The sequence below is a fragment of the Podarcis muralis genome, chromosome 16, assembly GCF_964188315.1.
Source record: "Podarcis muralis chromosome 16, rPodMur119.hap1.1, whole genome shotgun sequence".
NCBI classification, from domain to species: Eukaryota; Metazoa; Chordata; class Lepidosauria; order Squamata; family Lacertidae; genus Podarcis; species Podarcis muralis.
Window position 1 is genome coordinate 4,986,103 of NC_135670.1, and position 21,758 is coordinate 5,007,860.

At 47.0% G+C, this 21,758-nt stretch overlaps 1 protein-coding gene across 3 annotated transcripts in view; it reads right to left on the minus strand.

Annotated features, from left to right (window-relative positions):
• Nucleotides 1-8,969: 8,969 nt before the first annotated feature.
• VPS45 (vacuolar protein sorting 45 homolog) overlaps nt 8,970-21,758 on the minus strand; it is a 65,681-nt gene continuing 52,892 nt past the window's right edge. For all 3 annotated transcript variants that reach the window (XM_077920192.1, XM_077920193.1, XM_028709167.2), the window contains 2 exons: nt 20,330-20,461; nt 8,970-9,485 (listed from right to left, as the gene is read on the minus strand). In XM_077920192.1, coding sequence (XP_077776318.1) covers nt 9,392-9,485; nt 20,330-20,461 — 226 coding nt within the window. In that variant the 3' untranslated portion in view covers nt 8,970-9,391. The remainder of the gene's footprint in view (nt 9,486-20,329; nt 20,462-21,758) is intronic.

Here is a 21,758-nt window from a genome sequence, read left to right on the forward strand (position 1 = left end):
TTGCCTCGCCTGCTCCTTCCTTCCTCCTCCCTCCTCCTCCCCCCTTTCTCTCCTGTGGGCAGGCGCTGGGAGAAAGGGGTGAGTCGGGGCTCCACAGCCCCATCTATAGCCAGACGTGCGCCACGGTGCCAAGAGGCGAGGCGAGGCGTCCTTTGTTCCAGGAGGAGCGTGGGATGGGATGTGGGGGGCGGAGATGGACGGGGTGGGGGGGGGGAGAGAAGGCGCTCAGCCCCCCAGGAGAAGGGGCTGCAGGGGGGTCCCCGACGCGAGTAGGAACTCCTGCTCAGAGTAGACCTCCCGGGGGAGATTGATTTGCTTCGTGACATGGTGCGTATTTTGAAAACAAGCAAGCAAACCAAAAACCCAGCCAAGCACCAAGCGGTTTGCAAAAAAATGGTCAGCGAAAGGAACTTTTTCAAAACATTCAAACAATAAAATGGAAACGGACAGAGGGCACCGTCGGCTCGGCTCTGTTCTTTTCAATAGGGCTACTCTTGAGTCAAAATGAGTTGATACCAAGAGTGCTTTTTTCAGGGCACGGATACCCCTAAACATTGTGTGAATCTTTGTACTTTTGTCCATTGACTGTATTTCTTTCCCCCGATTTGAACTATAAAATGGGGATTTTCTTGAGTCAAAAGGAGAGTACCCCTAAACATTTTTTTAAGAAAAAAAAGCACTGCCGGTAGTAGTAATAATAAACGAAACGTTGCACTGACAGGACCTGAATCACCAATGTCAAATACAAGGGAATGCTAAGAATAATTTATTGTGTTTGTATTGCCTGGAGACTGCCTTGATTTTCCTCCACACAAGTATTTTATAGATAAATAAACTTAATGATAATAATTGTAAAATGTGTTGTATTAACAGGACCGTCCAAAGAATTGCAAATGTCAAATACCAGGGAATGATGATGATGATGATATGAATAATAAGCATTGCATTAAGAGGACTGGTCCAAGAAACTGCAAATGTGAAATCCAATGGCTGAATGAGATATTTAAGAGTTACTGAGGATATCAGGTTTCTTTCTTTTTAAAATGCTAACGCCCCAAGTGTCTAGTTCTCATCATCTCAAATATGTGCTTAAATATGCACAGCGAACACCTGGTGGAATCGCAGGAGCTGGAGAAGTTGTTGAGTAAGAGCTCCTGCGTTTGGGGCTTGAGAACTTTGTTGCCCCTCCTCACCAATGGCGGAAGCAGAATAAATTATGCAAAGTCAGGGAAATTATGCACAGCTGCCCAATCTGCATGATTAATGCAGGCGGCAGCCTTAAAGGGTCACCTTGGCACCAAAGTCTGCACACTCGCAGGCCTCCCTCTCCCTCCTCCTTCACGGCCAGAGGCTCAGGGAACCCCAGAAATGGGGGGCAACTGCGGGGAAGCAGATTTTGGCTATAACCACTAGGAGAGACTCCCTAAAGGTGAGAGCTGATCACTGGCGGAGCAGAGACTGCCTCTGGGGTCAGTGGCTTTGCTTTTTGCCAGAGGGATGTAAAAGGACAGGCCTGGAAGGTCAGGTTGCAAGATCCCGACCCTGAGAGAAAGTGGGGTTGAGATGGATGACCTCTAGGGTGCCTCCCGTGTCTAAGGTTCTAAATTCCCTCCTAGAACACTTATAGGGCACTCTAACCTTTCCTCCTTCAGTTCCTCCTTCAAGCTTCATCTTTCCATTGAACATTTAAGTCTGTTGATTCCATTCTAAACTAAATGACATTTGGCCCAGATTTGTCCTGTTATCCTTTCCTGCCCTCTGTTGAAACTCTCTTTTTCCAGGAGTTTAGATTGTAGGTTCCTAGAGGGCGGGGACCTGCTCTCTCGTTCTCTTTCTTTTTTTAAAAAAAAACTTTGGAAAATGCCCTACTTGCCGCCGCCGCCACTACTTAAATAAATAAAACCAACTCCTGGCACATTTAAATAACAGCTCTTTTAATTGTGCATTCAGGAATATTTGCACTCATGACTGAGATTGAGCCCAACTGAAGCTGGGAATTGTAGCGTTAGAATTGTTGTGGGCAGTTATGTTGTTGTTGTTTAGTCGTTTAGTTGTGTCCGACTCTTCGTGACCCCCTGGACCAGAGCACGCCAGGCCCTCCTGTCTTCCACTGCCTCCCGCAGTTTGGTCAAACTCATGCTGGTAGCTTCGAGAACACTGTCCCACCACCTCGTCCTCTGTCGTCCACTTCTCCTTGTGCCCTCCATCTTTCCCAACATCCGGGTCTTTTCCAGGGAGTCTTCTCTTCTCATGAGGTGGCCAAAGTCTTGGAGCCTCAGCTTCAGGATCTGTCCTTCCAGTGAGCACTCAGGGCTGATTTCCTTTAGAATGGAGAGGTCTGATCTTCTTGCAGTCCATGGGACTCTCAAGAGTCTCCTCCAGCACCAGAATTCAAAAGCATCCATTCTTCAGCGATCAGCCTTCTTTATGGTCCAGCTCTCACCTCCATACATCACTACTGGGAAAACCAGAGCTGTAACTATACGGACCTTTGTTGGCAAGGTGATGTCTCTACTTTTTAAGATGCTGTGGGCAGTTACACGTCATCCCAACTTTCGATCTTTGCTCGCACCTACAAAGACAAGGATGCTGTGGCGTCTGCCATTGGGGCATTCCCCAGAATTTCCTGGTGCTATCCTGAAACTTTTCATACCACAAATGTTTTTTTTTTATTTAAAAAATTGCCCTATTTTTGTCGCTCCATAGCACAAGAGTGCTGTTTCAGATGGCAATAATGTGGTTATCTTAGAAGGGTGGAGAAGCATCTCAGAACAACCGATGAAGCAGAATGGAAGATTCAGGACACATAAAATACGGTCCTTCTTCACGCAGCGCCGCGTTAAACTGCGGAACTCCTTGCCACAGGAAACAGTGGTGGGTGGCAATCTGGATGGACTGGACAAATTCAGGGAGGAAGAGAAGAGTGGGCTATATCAGTTACTATTAGTCACGGCAGTTCTGTTCTGTCTCCTTCGATGGGGCAAGAATGCTTCTCAACACCAGTTGCAAGAAAACACAAGAAGGGAGAGGGCTCTGGACTCCAGCGAAACTATACCAGAAGAAAATAACAAGTGCAGACAACTGCTGGAGATGTGGGAGTAAAAAGACGAACTTCGTACATATGATTATTAACTGCCTGATGATAAGATCATTTTGGCGTGAGGTGAGGGTATTTATAGTAAGAGTAATAAAAAGAAATTGTTATTTAGGGGAATTGAATTGAATTCTAAATTATATTCCAGAAACGTGGGAGATTTCAAGGGGTCCAAAAAATATATGGATGTACAGTGCTATATTAGAAGCAAAAAAACCTTGTTTTGATGAATTGGAAGAGCCGCAAAAAGATTCCATTGAGCACATGGATTGATAATATGGACAGATAAGCTACATACGAACGAATTGCATGTCGACGCAAATTAAGAATGGATGAATCTGGAATGAATATTTAAGCGATAAGGCGAATAGTGGTGGGAGGAGAGAGGGGTGGGGAAATACTGTTAAAAAGGTGCTGCCATTGGTATATCAGTGTATTTAAATCTGAATTGTCAAATTGTGTTGTTATTGTTATTACGGTTTTTGTTGTAGTGTCTTTTGCGGTTGTTGTTTGTATCGAAAAAAATGATTAATTTTTTTAAAAAAAGAAGGCTCTTCCTAGGTTCTTAATGATGTGGACGACAGCAGGAAGAGCTTTCTGACGGTCTGATTGGAACAGACTCCCAGGAGACGTTGTGGATTCTACTTCCTTGGAGGTTTTTAAGCAGAGGCTGGGTGGCCATCAGCCATGTTTGATCTAGCAAAGATTCTTGCACTGCAGGGGTTGGACTAGATGACCGCTGGGGACCCCTTGCGACTCCACAATTCTACAAGCCGTGCGTAAATTCACCAGAAACACACAATTATTGTATCAATGACATATTTCAAAATACACTGGGTGGGGGGACGGACCCACACCAGTCTGGTAGGGTCCCTATATCTACACACACACACACACACACACACACACAGAGAGAGAGAGAGAGAGAGAGAGAGAGAGAGAGCGGTAACTCTGTGTACCAAGTCAAGATCAATGGTCACTCCTGGGGAGGCTTCAGTCTCTGAATCTCTTCCCCTCCCCTAATACTAATAAATTATCTGCAAAAGTCCCACTGTAACCACCATTGATAAAACTAACCAGCTCTTTATCAGAAGGCAATTCGGACAACATCAAAGCCGATTCAGGACCCTATAAGGGTGAAAGGGTGTTGATGGAAAGAGACGTAAAGAATGGCAGACGAAATTAATGGACTATGCAGAATTGGACAAAATGACTGGAAGGATTCGAAACCTGCGGGGCCAGAGATTTACAGAATATTGGAAGAAGTATATGAGTTATTTGAAGAGCAACTGTAACCAGCAAATCACGCTAGTAGGACTACAATAAATTTTGTAAGGAGAAATATACAAAGTGTTACAAAGTCGAAAAAGATAGAGATGTTGGTTATGAGTTTGAATCGTAATAGGGGAAATAAGAAAGGCATACTAAGAGCTTAGATTGGAAAATCTTCAGACAGGACTGATGGAAGTAAAAAAAAATGAATAAGATGTAAAAGTATGTTTAATTACTGTTGAAAATGCTATGTTAAAAAACTAATAAAAATTTATATATAAAAAAGAAAAGGAAAGAGATGTAAAGAAGACAGGAGGGGAGAAAATCATTTAAATACCCGATGCATTCTGAGCCCAATGGAAGATGTTCAGAGGCAGAGGTCAGGTCCGGATCCGGCTACTGCCCTGATGCAGGGGCTGAGTGCAAGACACGCCGACATAGGAAACTGCCTCTTGCCAAGTCAGAGACTTGATCCACCAAGCTCAGTGTTGTCTACACTGGCTGGCAGCAGCTTTCGGGGGTTCAGGTGGGGCATTCCCAGTCCTGCCTGGAGTTGCCTTCTGGGATTGAGCCAGGGGCTGTTCTGCAGGCAGAGCAGGTGCTTTTCCCACTGAGCTATGCGGCCCCCCAAATTAAGCAGGATTCTAGTCCTCATGGTTCCGAATTAAAGGGCTGGTTCAAAGAGGAAGCTGCCTTCTACAGAGTCAGCTGCCCGTTGCTCCCTTTGGGCCAATGTTGCCTGCACTGACTGGCAGTGGATTTCAAGGCAGGGGCTCTTTTCTGCTTGGTGATTGAACTCAGGACCTTCTGTGTGCAAATGAGATGCTCCATCGCTGAATTATGGAGTATCGCTCTGTCCAAATTCTGCTCCTTTAGCATCTGACTTGAGGTTTCGGCGAGCATTGCCACTGCAACCCGAAGCTTATGTAATAAACAAAAATCTGCCCTTATTCCCTTATGGGGGACACAAGAGCTCTTATAGAGTCCTTTGTAGGTTCTCCATCGGTCAGAGAAAATAACAGAGGCCAACCAGAGAATATTGAGAAGCAAAGCAACTCGCAAAGCCTGATCTTTATTGAACTGCTGTGACAGGGTGCTCCCCTCACATGCAGGAAAGGAGGAGGACCCATAACCCAGGTGCGCCCGCCCTTATATAGACATTGTAAATTGCTCGCCTTGGAGTCCATGACCACCCCCACAAACATCATACCTACATTACAGAAAGGGTGGTCTACAGCAGAAATCTGAGTGCGTTGTTTACCTCCTGTCTGGCAAGTTACCTGTTAATGCTCACTTGATTGGATACCCTGGGGAGCCTGGCCAGTCTTTTGTAATGATAAATACTTAGTTACTGAGCCTATTATCACCCTATTCATACACAAACATACCCTTCAGACAGGATTTGTGAAGGAAAAGACAATGGGGAGAGGCTTTTCCATTTTCCTTTAACTTTGCAGAGAAAACATTTGGGAGTCAAAAATGGTTCCAGGGCTGTTTTCCTGTGCTGCTTCAGACATGTGGTTTATATATTTATGTACGTGTTTGCTTGGTACATTGATGAACATTTATAAGACCTTAATTTTTTTTATTTCACTAACTTCCACACTCCCAGGGACTAGAAACTTGGTTCCTTTCCCCACTAACGAAAGTGGAGGTTCTCAGGACGCTACCGCCCATCCAACCCCCCAACTGCTGTTCTTTTTTGCACCGTCACAGAACATGCAAAGCCCCAGATATGGCCGGAATTATCTGGTTCTTTCAACAACAAAACAAGACCGAGCGTCTCACAAAGTTGCATTGTGTGTGTGGCAAAATCTCGCAGCCTTGGACCCGGCCTGGGAACGTTCCCTCTCCGAGGGGCCACGGAACAATGAACAGGAGGGAAAATAAACAGCAAAGCAAGGAGTCTTGTTTGCATTTTGCTACACACCAAGGAAGTCTCACTAAATCCAAAGAGTCAGGCTGCAAAAAGCGACCTTGAAATTCCTGGTGGGTGTGTTGCATGGCGAATGGAAGGCAGAGAGATGTTCCCTATCTAAAGCCGTTATTATCTGCCTCTGTTCTTCTGTCCTGGAACATCCTATTCACACACGCTGCGTCCCCATGTTGCAGTTTCGTTCTCCGATTCTCCGGATAATCACCGGTTACCAAAATATCTTTTGCTCGAGTCAAGCCAGTCTCTCTCTCTCTCTCCCTGCTGGCCTGCGGGGTTGCAAATTTCGCTGGTGCTATCATCTACTCGCATCTGTCTCTTGACACCCTGCTTCTACCCACCCCCACAAAACTAGCAGGCAAAAGAAAAAGGGTTTTAATTGCGGCATCCTGGTAACTGCTCTGTTCACCTCCCTGCTCCCGGTCTTTGGTGCTCAAGATTGCTTGGGCAAAGAGGTCGAATTTAGGCCCTTGGATATGGGTCCCGCTCGAAGCATAAGATCTTGGTCTGGGGGGGTCATTAGGACTTGCCGATCAGAAGGTTGGCGGTTCAAATCCCCGTGATGGGGTGAGCTCCCGTTGCTCGGTCCCTGCTCCTGCCAACCTAGCAGTTCGAAAGCACCTCAAAGTGCAAGTAGATAAATAGGTACCACTCTGGCGGGAAGGTAAACGGTGTTTCCGTGCGCTGCTCTGGTTCCCCAGAAGCGGCTTAGTCATGCTGGCCACATGACCCGGAAGCTGTACGCCGGCTCCCTCGGCCAGTAAAGCGAGATGAGCGCCGCAACCCCACAGTAGGTCACGACTGGACCTAATGGTCAGGGGTCCCTTTACCTTTACACTTCCTCTGAAGGATCAGGTTCTTAACTTGGGGGTCCTCCTGGATCCTTCGCTGTCGCTCGAGGCTCAAGTGGCCTCAGTGGCCCAGAGTGCCTTCCATCAGCTTCGGCTGGTGGCCCAGGTACACCTCTATCTGGATAGGGATAGCCTAGCTATTGTTGTCTATGCTCTAGTAACTAAGGTTAAATTACTGCAATGCGTTCTACGTAGGGCTGCCTCTGAAGACTGTTCGGAAACTTCAGCTGGTGCAGAATTCAGCAGCTGGGTTGATCACTGTTTGAGCATATTACACCAATACTGGTCCATCTGCACTGGCTACCAATTAGTTTCTGGGCCCAATTCAAAGTGACGGTTTTGACCTATAAAGCCTTAAATGGCTCAGGACCGCAATACCTCAAGGACCGCCTCTTTCCGTATGAACCTACCCAGACCCTGAGATCACCTTCTGAGGCCTTCCTTCATGTGACTCCTCCTTGAGAAGTCCAGAGGGTGGAAACACGAGAACGGGGCCTTCTCTGCAGTGGCTCCCTGCCTGTGGAATGCTCTCCCCAGGGACGTTCGCCTGGCAAATTCATTATGCACCAGGCAAAAACGTTCCTTTTTAACCAGGCTTTTGATCCGATATACATCCTATGCCCTTTTAAAATGTGTTTGTTTGTTCTGAGAGTCGCCCTGAGACCCCCAGGTATAGGGCGGTGTATAAATTCAATTAATAATAATAATAATAACCATTGATAGCTCTTTCCCCCTCCGCAAATTTGCCTAATCCTCTTTTAAAGCCTTGTTAAGCTGGCGGCCATTGCTGCCTCCTGTGGCAGAGAGTTCCACAGTTTAACTCTGCGTAGTATGAAGGAGGACTTTCTGTTTTCTATCCCGTCCACCTGCTCTGGTGCTATGACCGCACTCAAGCGAATGGCCTCGGCTCCGACTACCCCTCCCTCCTTAGATGAAAGCAAACGAAATAAGCAGCTACGCAGGGGACGCCCGCTGTATCTTCGCCCAAGGCTCCTTGATAAGGCGGATTCGAAAGCGGGGCCGCAGCTATCAATGACTGCGGTCGCCAAGGACAATGGAAAGCCCCAACCTTTGACCTGGCCTGGCCAGATGAGTCCGCGAGGGAAGCCGCTCGCCTCTGAATAAGACCCGTAGCCGGGAACGACAGGAGAGATGCTCTCGCACTCAGGTCCTGCTGGGGGGGGGGGTCTTCCCGATGAGGCATCGGGGGGGGCACCGTGGGAACAGGGTGCTGGCCTGGGTGGGCCTGATTGCAACTCCCATCAGCCCCAGCAACCGTCACGGTCAATGGTCAGGGAGAACAATGGGATAAGAGTCCAGAAACATCTGGAGGAGCCCCAAAGGGTGTCCCCACCCTCTCTAAAACACCAGACCCCCCCTCTTCCCTGCAAGTCTGGTGCTGGTAAAGCCAAGGTTGCAGGTTCGGTTCCCATTCGGAACAGCTACGCATTCCAGCATCGCAGGGGGGTGGACTAGATCATGGGTAGGCAAACTAAGGCCCAGGGGGCCGGATCCGGCCCAATCACCTTCTAAATCCGGCCCGCGGACTGTCTGGATATCAGTGTGTTTTTACATGAGTAGAATGTGCCTTTTTATTTAAAATGCATCTCTGGGTTATTTGTGGGGCATAGGAATTCGTTCTCCCCCCCCCTTCAAAATACAGTCCGGCCCCCCACAAGGTCCGAGGGACAGTGGACCGGCCCCCTGCTGAAAAAGTTTGCTGACCCCTGGACAAGATGACCACAGGGTCCCAGCTGTGATTCCATGATCTTATCTACTCCTCTGTCGAAAGCAGGAAAAAAACCAGCAACGCTCTCTGCTAGAAGAATCGCAACTTCCTTTTATTGGGGCCATTTTTCTCGGGGGGGGGGGTGGGTTATCCCGGGGCACAGCGGGGGGGGGGGGAGGTAAATGAGTTTGGAAAACAGGCAAACAACTCTCGTGCAATGTGAGAGCTGGGGGGATGGAAAGAGAACGAAGCTGACGAGAGGGACGGTCCTTTCTTTTCTCCTTAAGATCTCGATCGAGCCTTTTGGGATGGGGGGAAAGGACCCCATGGTTTGGTCCTGTGAGGAGAGAGCGTGCCTGCCCCATACTTTTCGGCAACAGGGAAGTATTGTCTGCTAAAGTGCTTTTCTGAAGTTTCAAGCGCCAGGTGGGTGAGTTCGTGGGTGTCAACGGGCAACAGATGCTGAGTAGCCTGGAACGGTCGGTCAGTTGGAAATGACGAAAAAGAGGCCATCAGTTCAGCCTCCTGGATGCTGCCCTCGCCGGCCCCTGGGAGCTGTCCGCGCCTCGTCCGCGGAAACCGGAAGCCGAGACCTCTTCTAGGAAGCTGGAAAGAGAAGAGGGAAACAGCAGCAGAAGATTAAAGGAAGGCGTCCCAATGAGTTGGCGATTGCGGTCAACTAGCAAGCGCAGAAAGGTTTCCCAGCTCTGCAGCTCTGTAATGTTTTATATACTGTGGCTTGCCGTTTTATGGATTATAGTTTAGATATTATTTATCGTAACTGGATTTCTGTTTAACTTTTATATGTTGATATTATTATTTTATACTATTCTAACGATTGTGGAATGTTACTTTTTTGATGTAGGCTGCCTATTTTAAAGTTATGTTTTATTATCACGTTTTTGTATTGCATTAGATTGTTATAAGATGTACATTTTTTGTTTCTTCAGCTTGTAAATCGCCTTGAGTATTATAAGATAGAAAGATGGTATACAAATTAAAAATGATGATTAATGATGATGCAGGAACTCACAGGGTTTTCTCCATGCCAGAATAACTTGGCTGAGCTTGGATGTGATTCTTAGCTCTCTCTCTCTTTTCAATTTTTTAAATTAATTTTCCAAGTTTATAACAGGTATGACATACAAAAAAGAAAAAAAAGAAAGAAAAGAAAAAGAAAGAGAAAAAAGAACATACAAATAAACGCATAATCCCTCTAAAATCCAATTTGCTTTTCATTGTTAACTAACTTCCTCAAATCCCCCCTAACTGAATTCCATTGTATCCCCTCCTAACAGTTTTCCAATCTCTTCTCTCTAACAAAATTTACTTTTTCAAATTACTTTCTGAGCTTCTTTTCATAATTCCTCCCATAATGTTTTACAGTTTAATCATGTCCTATTCTGAAGCCAAATTGGTAAATTCAAGTAGCTTCTCCTCGTCATATGTTACAATATTTAATTAAATAATCTTTAAATTTCTTCCATTGTTCTTGGTGTTCCTCTTCTTTCTGATTGCGGATTCTACCATTCTCTCTCTTTTGAGGGGGGGAGGAGAGAGAAGCAACCTTGCCCCCCCCTTTGGGCAAGCAAAACGTTTCAGTCCACAGCGCCTAAATCTCTAATAATCTCTTGGCGGCCACCCCGAGAGATGGAGGAGGTCTGAATCGCCCTGAAGTGAGGCAACTCTGTCAGGTCTCACGGGTTGCTCTGTGGTGTCTCCAAACCCCCCCCCCGCCAAACCCCCCTCCCCTTTCAGCATCCCTCCAGAAAGACACGTCCTCCGAGCATCCCACTTCGATTTAATTAATCCTTGTCGCACAGCGAAGCGGCTGGCTGTGTTTTCATGAGCTGCCCACGTACAGAGCAGGCGCTGAAATACTGGAGAAACTCAAACACACCATAGGATCAAAGCTGCTCCTTCTCCCACAAAGCACTCACACTTTCCCCTTCTGGTGAAAAGGAGTGTCGTTTCTCCCGGCGCCCTATCCTACAAGTGTAAAAGGTGCGTTTCCTAAAATAGCAAGAAGAACCCGCCAAAACAGGCCAATGGCCCCATCTAGTCCAACACCCTGTTCTCACAGCGGCCCCCCAGAAACTGAGGATCTCGATAGACCGCCTCTGGAGCTGGAGGCTCCATAAGAACGCCGGAAGAGCCTGGGCTGCAGGATCAGGCCAAAGGGGGGCCATCTAGTCCAGCATCCTTTTCTCACAGGGGCCACTCAGATGCCCCGGTGTGAAACCCGCAAGCGGGATCCGAGGGATTCCAGTGGCAGTGAGTTCCACAGTTTAACTACGGGCTACTTAAAAATCTGTCCGAAACCATCCAACGTTCAGCTTCGCTAGAGTCCCAGTATTAGGAGAGGGGGAATTTTCTCTGTCTGCTTTCCCCAAACCATGCATAGTTTTATAAACATCTGTCATGTCCCCTTTGACTCGCCTTTCCCCTAAACTGAAAAGTCGCGCCTCCGATTTGGATAACGGCATTAACGATATTGGCAGTTTTATTTCCATTTCCTTCTTTTTTAAAAATTTTTAAAATTGATTTTAACGGATATAACATATAAAACATACAAAAGAGAGAACATTACAATACTAAGAGAGAAAAAACAAAAGAAAACAAAAATAAAAACACATATTCCTTCTGAAGTTCATTTTAAATTCCATTAACTGACTTCCTTGAATGCTCCCTAACTGAATTTCATGGTATCACCTTGTAACAGTTCTCCAAAACCATCTTTCTACTGCAATTTACTCCTTCAATTAACTATCTTCATCTCTTTTCTTATTGACTTAAATCCATATTACTATACAACATTCTTATTCTAATCCTAGCCCTATTTGATACTTTCAAGTACCTTCTAATTATCTTATATTACAATATTTAGCTAGATAATCTTTAAATTTCTTCCAATCTTCTTGATGCTCCTCTTCTTTCTGATTGTGGATTCTTCCAGTCAGGTCGGCCAGCTCCAAGAACTCCAACATCTTCATCTGCCATTTTTCTTGTTGTTGTTGCTGCTCTTTAGTCGTTTAGTCATGTCCGCCTCTTCGTGACCCCCTGGACCAGAGCACGCCAGGCACTTTTGTCTTCCACTGCCTCCCGCAGTTTGGTCAGACTCATGCTGGTAGCTTCGAGAACACTGTCCCACCATCTCATCCCCTGTCGTCCCCTTCTCCTTGTGCCCTCCATCTTTCCAAACATCAGGGTCTTTTCCAAGGAGTCTTCTCTTCTCATGAGGTGGCCAAAGTCTTGGAGCCTCAGCTTCACGATCTGTCCTTCCAGTGAGCACTCAGGGCTGATTTCCTTAAGAATGGATGCGTTTGATCTTCTTGCAGTCCATGGGACTCTCAAGAGTCTCCTCCAGCACCAGAATTCAAAAGCATCAATTCTTTGGCGATCAGCCTTCTTTATGGTCCAGCTCTCACTTCCATACATCACTACTGGGAAAACCATAGCTTTAACTATACGGACCTTTGTTGGCAAGGTGATGTCTCTGCCATTTTTCTATCATTGTTATTTCTTGAGATTTCTAATTTCTAGCTAGTAGCAGTCTTCCTGCTGTAGTGGCATACAAAAAATAATCTAACATCTTTTTATTTCCACTTCCTTTTCTGTCCTGGGATTTGCCTTTTCCACGGCTGCCACGCACCGGCTGGGCATCCTCTTCCCACTCCCGTCCTCTCTCAATCACAAAGCCAGGAAACGCCTTTTGCTCTCCTGTTTCCACCGAGCCGGTGAGGAAAAGTTCTCCCGTGCCTGAGATGCGTCATGAGATGACGTGGGGGCCACAACCTTTGGCCCCTGGAGAAGGAAAGCCCCTGCGCTTGTCTGGCCGCCGGCCTGCCACAACAAGCCTCGGACGCTTGACCCGGGTCAGCAGGAAAACAGCCGGCTTTTTCACTGACGCCCAGCGCCCAGGACAGGCTTGTGGCGCCAGAAGGAATTTGGCCTTGCAAAGGGGGTGTCAGTGCCGTTTCACACAACCTGGACGCCAGCAATTCAAGACACGCTTCTGTCCACAGTGGTGCAAGCAACAACACTCTCCTCTAGGGCGGGCTAGAAACTGTGGCATGTCTGAAGCGTTTCGCGTCCACCAGAGACTTTTTAAAGCCCACATTTTGTGCTTAAGGAAGAATCAGTGTTTCCAGTCTTCTACTGAAAGGACTTTTGGTTTAAAAGTAGGCAAATGGTAAGGATGGCCAAGGAACAGTCTTGGGTTATGTTCAGACTTAACATGCTCCCGCCCCCAGTAAGAATTTACTGGCGTGTATCCCTCCTCCTCCAAAATTTGCTTCTGAATCTAAAGAGGTGGATCAGGCCCAAAAGGGGTCTGTCTAGCCCAGCCTCCTGGTCTAGGTAAAGGTACAGGTAAAGGGACCCCTGACCATTAGGTCCAGTCGTGGCCGACTCTGGGGTTGCAGCGCTCATCTCGCTTTACTGGCCAAGGGAGCCGGCGTACAGCTTCCAGGTCATGTGGCCAGCATGACTAAGCTGCTTCTGGTGAACCAGAGCAGTGCACGGAAACACTGTTTACCTTCCCGCCGGAGCGGTACCTATTTATCTACTTGCACTATGACGTTTTTTCGAACTGCTAGGTTGGCAGGAGCAGGGACTGAGCAACGGGAGCTCACCCCATTGCAGGGATTCGAACCGCTGACCTCCTGATCAGCAAGTCCTAGGCTCTGTGGTTTAACCCACAGCACCACCCGCGTCCCGGCCTCCTGGTCTACCAGTGGCCAAATAACCCTAATAACTATTATTATTACCCTACCCATCTGGCTGGGTTTCCCCAGCCACTCTGGGAGGCTTCTAGCACATATAAAAAACAGATAATAAAAAGTCAAGCATTAACAATTTCCCTGAACAGGGCTGCCTGTTGTGTAGGGATGTGCAGGGATGTCAGTTGTGTAGTTATTTATCTCCTTGACATCTGATGAAAGGACGTTCCACAGGGCGGGTGCCACCACCGAGAAGGCCCTCTGCCTGGTTCCCTGTAACCTCACTTCTCGCAGTAACCTCACTTCTCGCAGCTAGGGAACCGCCAGAAAGCGCTTGGCACAGGACCTCTGTGTCCGGGCTGGATGATGGGGGTGGAAACGCTCCTTCAGGTATACTGGGCTGAGGCCATTTAGGGCTTTCAAGGTCAGCACCAACACTTTGAATTGTGCTCGGAAATGTACTGGGAGCCAATGTAGGTATTTCAGGACCAGTGTTATATGGGGTTAGATAAGCTGTCTCTGAATATGGAGGTATTGGGCCAAAGGAAGCCCATTCAGTCCAGCCTCCTGTTCTCCCAGTGGCTAAATACCCCATAGAGCCAAATAAATAAATAAATAAATTATTATTATTATTAATAATAATAATAATAATAATAATAATAATAATAATAATAATTTATTTGTACCCTGCCCATCTGGCTGGGTTTCCCCAGCCACTCTGGGCGGCTTCCAACAAAGACTAAAAATACACTAAGAATCGAGATAGACTGCTCTGGCCCTGGAGGTTCCATCAGAGCAGAAGAAGATCCCTGCTGAATCAGACCTGAAAGCGGGGCCATCTTGTCTCTTGTAGGTCGCGAATCTATACATACACAAACAGAAACACACACACGCACATATATAGAGACACACAGAGAGAGCAGCAACAGAAGCTGCTAACATATGCGCCTCCACGGATGCTTACTGAAACAGTGTGGTTACACGGAGTTACTCTCTGCCAAAATGACTCATCCCTTGCAAGTGCTACAGGGCTGATGGATCCGACCCCCCAAGCAGCATATCGGCCAGGGATTGAACGGCAGAGGCGACGCTGCAAGATGAAAGGGAAGGAGGAGGAGGAGGAGAAGGGGGACAAAGGCCTTGCAGAAAATGTCTATTTGCACACCCAACCCGGTAATGGATCCTAAAAAGTACAGACGCACCTGCTGAGGCTTGCAGGGTAGGGGAGAATTAAAGATCACCTGGTCTGCAAGTTATCTCGTGTTGTTGCAGAAGACAGGGACTCTGGCCTGTTATTTATTTTATCATCATCATCACCACCAAACCTTTTATTGTCATCACATACAAGCAACGGGTTACTTCCGGGTTTCAGCGGTCACGCATGCGCAGAAGCACTAAATCGTGCTTTGCCCATGCGCAGAAGCACCGAATCGTAACCTGTGCATGCGCAGACGTGGGTTGTGAACGCTACAGGTTGCGAATGTGCATCCCACACGGATCATGTTTGAACCCGAGTGTCCACTGTATGTTTGTTTGCTAGACTGTATGCTGCTTAAGAGATTCGTTTGCAATATTCAGCAGGGGACGGGCACACACACACACACACACACACACACACACACACACACAAGCATTTAAATAAATACATTGCTATATGAAGCACAAAGTATTTTGTCCACCATTGCTGGACCCATCAGTCGGTGTTTTTAGTCAATTGGTATTTAAAAGGCACTCGCGAGAAGGGGGGATGGTTGCTAGATGGGAAAGGAAGCGGGTTTTATCCCTCTAACTGGGTAAGTGGGTCAACCCCCAGATTAGTTGCTGCAGACTCTGGCTCACCCTAAAAACCGCCCACCCTCTACGGCTGACGCTTCCTCTACACGGGAAAACAGAGTAAGCAAACGGGACCTCTCTCGGAGATTTGCCTGGCCTCCTCTCCAGCCTCGAAGCTATAAAAAGACTCCTGGAATTGCAGAATTGGAACGGAACCCCCAAAGGTCATCCAGTCCAACCCTATGCAATGCAGGAATCGCAGCCAAATAATCCCTGGCAGGTGGCTGCCCAAGCTCTGTTTAAAAATCTCCCATGAAGGAGGGAGATGTCTGCCATTGGGGGTTGAACCCAGGACCTTCTGCGTGCCAAGCAGGTGTTCTGCCACTGAGCTACAGCTCTGCCCTTTTTTTTTTTAAAAAAAGAGGAAGCCGCTAGTCCTCATTGTTTAGATTTAGACAGGAATGTTTAATCATGCTTTCAAGCAGAAGGCGCCTTCAGCGAGAAGGCTGTCCTCTGTAAAACTGGATTTATATCCTGAACGGTGGGTTTAAGTAATTGTAATAAAATAAAACAGCACAAGCCCCCCTTGCAAGATCCTTTTCTGCCAGGCGAAAAGGAGGCAGGCAGCTGTGGCTTCCCTAGAAAACAGTGGGGAGGAGAGGAGAGTCTTCCAAGGAGAGAGTCGCGTTCGTGCAGTAAATAGAATTAGATATGACCAGTGGGGGAGAGAGAGAGAAAGCGAAGGACTGTAATTATATCTTAAACGCTCACAGGATCTCCCATTAATACCCTGCCTGTCATTACTGCTCATTATGCTGCAGAAAAGAACCAGATGGGGTCCCTTTAGAAATGGGTTCATTTTCTCCCCAAACGGACCTAATCCTCGATGTGAGTCCATCATTAAGCGGGCAGATGTGGGTGGGGGTCTCCCTTCTCTCCCACTCCCTCTGCAAGTTATGTGGGGAGCAGGGGCGGAGGCGGCTGGCAACTCAGTGGGACTGATGAGTCAGAAGGGAGGGAGCCCGACAGGAGGTGGAGCCAGAGGCAATGAGAGGCGGAGCCAGAGGCAATGAGAGGCGGAGCCAGAGGCAACGAGAGGCGGAGCCACAGGCAATGAGAGGCGGAGCCAGAGGCAATGGGAGGCGGAGCCACAGGCAACAAGAGGCGGAGCCAAAGGCAACAAGAGGAGAAAAATGGGCACAAGATATTGGGCACAACATTATGTTTGAAGACTGGGAAAGGTTATGGACCACCGGTATGAAATTCACGGCATGTACTGCCTTGAAAGAAAACATTATGAAAATGATATACAGGTGGTACATGACCCCAGTCAAACTCGCAAAGATTTATCATCTGTCTGATAATAAATGTTGGAAATGTAAGGAAGCTGAAGGTACATTCTTTCACCTCTGGTGGACATGCCCGAAGGTGAAGGCTTTTTGGGAAATGATATATAATGAGTTGAAAAAGGTATTTAAGTATACCTTTCACAAGAAACCAGAAGCCTTCCTCCTGGGCATTGTGGGCCAGAGAGTGTTAAAGAAGGATAGAACGTTTTTCTTATACGCAACCACTGCAGCAAGAATCCTTATAGCTAAATACTGGAAGGCACAGGAGCTACCCACGCTGGAAGAGTGGCATACGCAACTGATGGACTACATGGAATTGGCCGAAATGACTGGCAGAATCCGGGACCTGGGAGAAGAGGCAGTGGAAGAGGACTGGAAAAAATTTAAGAACTATTTACAAAAGCATTATAAGTTATATGAATGTTGAGAATTTGCTAAGTTATTGGAAAAATATGCTTCAGTATGGAGATTTGAAAATGGGGGAAATTAAGTTATGACTGTGAAAAGTTTAAAATTTAGAGTAATGTCCCTATTCTTGGGGAGGGAGGATGGAAAGAAGTTAGCTAATAATAAGCACTCTAAATCTAAAATATAATTAGACGAAAGCACAAAAACACATGAAATAAGGTATCAATTTGCTGAAATTTTATTTTTTACAAAGAATGCAGGGTGGGGGGGATGTGGGGAAGTCCAGAGGATCATGAAAAATGTTTGAAAATGTGAATCTTCTGTTTTTTATTTTTTTTTTCTTATTTGGTAAAACCGCTTTTGTTTAGTTATTGATGATGTATTTGACCCTGGAAAAAGCAATAAAAAATATTTAAAAAAAAAAAAACAAAGGCAACAAGAGGAGGAGCCACAGGCAACAAGAGGCGGAGCCAAAGGCAACAAGAGGAGGAGCCACAGGCAATGAGAGGTGGAGCCAGAGGCAACAAGAGGAGGAGCCAGAGGCAACGAGAGGCGGAGCTAAAGGCAACGAGGGGGGGAGCCAGAGGCAACAAGAGGAGGAGCCAGAGCCAATGAGAGGAGGAGCCACAGGCAATGAGAGACTGAGTCAATGGCAACAAGAGGAGGAGCCAGAGGCAACGAGGGGAACAGCCACAGGCAATGAGAGGCAGAGCCAGAGCCAACCAGAGGCGGAGCCAGAGGCAACGAGAGGAGGAGCTACAGGCAATGAGAGGAGGAGTCAGTGTCAACGAGAGGTAGAGCCAACTCATTCTAGATTTGCCCCCATTTTCCTCCTCCTCCTCCTCCTCCTCCTCCTCCTCCTCCTCCTCTTTGCTGAGTTCTACAGGTGTAAGGCTCTGTACAGAGCTAAGTACATTTAGGTACCCTGGATTCTGTATCTTCTAAATAAAAAAACCCAGTGACTCGTTTTCTTAATAAAATTTCCCTTGCAGCCGTTGATCATCTCTATTGCTCACTCTCACGGGGAGCCTAGTTTATGGTTGGGGATCTTAGTCTTATTTATCCATTGCTTTGCATAAAATATTTGCAAATCGCTTGGGCATGCTCAAAGTCCATTATAGTGAAATATCTGTGGGATTTAATAGACGGGCCCCTCTCCAGACATTTTAACCCTCTCCCCCAATTTTCCCCTTACAGTCATTTTCCTGCAGTGCTTCATTTCTAAACAAATAAGAAAACCTCCCCAGTTTTTCCTTTAGCTTAAATGGGATAGTCTTGACTCTGTTGCTAGTCCTACTCAAGAGTAGTCCCATTGACATTAATGGACATGACTTGGGCCACCTGCTCCAGCAGGTCTCCTCTGAGCATAACTGTGGAGTACAGTTACTGTGGCTAGTAGCCTTCTCCTCCTCCATGAATTTGCCCAATCCTCTTTTTTTAAAAAAGCCACCCAAGTTTATGTGTCCTGTGGCAAGGAGTTCCACAGTTTAACTCTGTTTCAGGAAGGAGGACTTCCTTTTATGTATCCTGAATCTCCCAACATTCAGCTTCACTGCTTCCCCGCAAGTTCTGGTTTTAGCAAAAAGGAAACAAAAAGCCCTTTCTCCCTTCGCTTTCTCCATGCCCTGCATCATTTTATAAACGGCTTATATTTTGTCGCCTCTTCCTCGCCTTTTCTCCAAACTGAAAAGCCCCAAACGCTGCCATCTCTCCTTGCAGGAGCGTGGCTCCTTCTCTTTGATCGTTCGGGTTCCCTTTCTCCAAACTTTTCCCAGCTTTTCGATCTCCCTTTTCAGGTGGGGCAACCAGAACGGCACGTGGTATTCCATGCGCGGCCGAAACCATCGGTTTGTATAACAGCGTTATGGATACTCGGCTCGATGGGTCTCGGGAAAATTTGGAAACACAGGAAGCTGCCTCCCGTGGAGTCAAACCATCGGTCCCATCTTCCCTGGACCTTTCCAAACTGGGAGGTGGGACGCAGGGTCCAGAAGTTGTCAGTCTCTCGATTCCCATCCTCCTTCCTGTCTGCTGTCCATTGCTGTCTGCTGGGAGCAGAAGTCTGACCATTTCCGGGGCAGGGGCTCTAGACTGCACCCCCAACCACTACTCCCGGGCTAAACAAGTCAACTCAATAATTTGTGGAGTGGGGATGTGTGTGTGTGTGAGAGATAAATAAAAGATCTGGAGATGGTGGGTGGAGGGGCACCCCAGCTAATTTCATCAGGATTTTCAGAGCAAAATGTGGGTTAATACAGACTTGCCTTTGTAACCCACTTTCGGGGAGATATTTAAGTCTGGGGTCCGGTCAGAGGGCTGTCTCTGCAACGGGCGTCTTGCTTGAGAGAAAAACTCTCGCTGCCTCTCCTGCCCACACCCCTGGTAGGCAGCATAGTTTCTTATTTGTGGCTTAGGGCCCTCGTATTTACGGGACCGCCTCTCCTGGTATGCCCCGCAGAGGACCTTAAGGTCCATGAACAACCATAGTTTAGAGGTCCCAGGCCCTAAGGAAGTCAGACTATCCTCCACCAGGGCCAGGGTCTTCTCAGTGGTGGCTCCGACCTGGTGGAATGCTCTGCCCCATGAGACTAGGGCCCTGCAGGATTTAACCTCCTTCCGTCGGGCCTGTAAGACAGAGCTATTCCGCCTGGCCTTTAATTTGAATTCAGCCTGATCTTTTATTTCCCTCCCCCTCCCCTTTTATGAAGATCACCTGCTAATTCTCCCCTGGCCTCCAAGCTGGCCCAAGTAGGACCAATTCAGCCAGCTAGCCCTGGGGATTATCTAATGCTTATTTCCCCTAAATTGATTTTTGAATTTTATTGTTAGTCATGTTTTTATACTGTATTTTATGCTGCTTTTTATAATTGTTTTAAATTTGTTGTTAGCCGCCCTGAGCCCGGTTTTTGAACCAGGAAGGGCAGGGTATAAATAAATAAATAAATTATTATTATTATTATTATTATTATTATTATTATTATTATTATTATTATTATTTTATTTATTATTTCGAGAACAAGAAACCTTCTGGGTGCCGCGATGATGTGTAAGGCTGTTAGCTGAAGAAAATAGGCAGGACTAAGTGAGGCCCATGCATTTCCATAGGTCTACTCCGAGCAAGACCCAGTTGAATGCCGGGTGCCCGTCACCCGCCAGGAACTGCTGCCCCCCCCCAGGTGGGGCTTGGGGTACTGCTCACCTCTTTGTGTTGTGGATGGTGGTACCGCCCAGCACAATCCGGACCCCGGGGGTCGTGCGGTTCAAGTTGTAAACGGTCAGTGCCTCCTCGTACGTGGCTCCTCCAATCATGAACACAATGATGTCTTGAGGCCTGTGACGGAGAGAGGAAGAGAGAGAGTCATTTCTGGAGGCAATTCAGAGCGCTAATTCTAACGTTTTAAGGACCAAAAAAATCCAGAAGGATGAGTCCAGCTGGAGTCCAGCAACGTTTAGATCAGGGTTTCGCAAAACTTGGGTCTCCAGCTGCCTTTGGACTACAAATCCCATCACCCACTGTTCCTGCTTGCTATGGATGATGGGAGTTGTAGTCTTGGGCAAACCCTGGCCCAAACGGTACCAGGTTGAGGAAGCCTGCCTGAAATGGCTTTTGGGGTCCAGAATACCTTCCCACCAGACCAGCCTGCCCACCTCCCCATTAAGCGGGGAGACCATCGTCTGACCCGCAATGATAAACCGTGGTTTGCTCAAAAAACAGTGAGCTAACGGACAGCAATTCCACAGATGATCAAACACACCATGGTTTGTTTTTCCAAAGACAAACCCTTGGAAAGCTTGGCAGGTGTCAGGAACAGGGAGGCCAAACAAACCACAGTGAAGAGTGTCAAGGTTATGCAAAACACCAAGCGTACAGCCAAACCTATGGAAGATTAATATTATAATTGTGTTTAGGGGGTATTGTTTGGTTGTTTTTGTTTTAACTATTTATTTGTGCTTTTGCCTGGGGTTTTTTTAACCTTGTGAACCGCCCTGAGATTGCATGCTGAAGGGCCGTATCTAATAAATCAATAAAGCAAACCAAGGTTTCGTAGGCCAACAGCAAACCATGGTTTCAGGTGGCTGCTTGCTGCCAGTTAAACAAACCACTGTTAAGCTACTGGGTAGGATTTGGCCAATCAAGCCAACCACGGTTTGACAAATCATGGCTTGATAAACCACAGCTTAGTTGTTATGTAGGCAAACGAATATGCATCCCAGCTTCTGGAGAAAGTGGAGATTATCTGGGAAAAGAAACTAGTGTTGCTTTTCATCCGGTGGTTTCAATTTAGAGTGGCAATTTGGGTATATTTCGCAGGTGACGCTTTGGATACGTTAGCTGAGATTCCTGCATAGCAGCGGGGTGGACTGGATGACCCCCAGGTTCCCTTCCAACTCTACAATAGTATGATCAAAACAGGATGTGAAAGGAGCAGAGGGGTGAGAGCATTTGCGTAGGTAAGAGGAAGCCGAAAGGCTTCCAGAAAATGGGGAGAGCTGTGAAGCAGAGATATTTGGAAACAGCAAAGTGATCGGCAAGTGGTCAGAAGTTCACAAAGACTAATAATAATAATAATAATAATAATAATAATAATATATTGCCCATCTGGCTGGGTTTCCCCAGGCACTCTTAT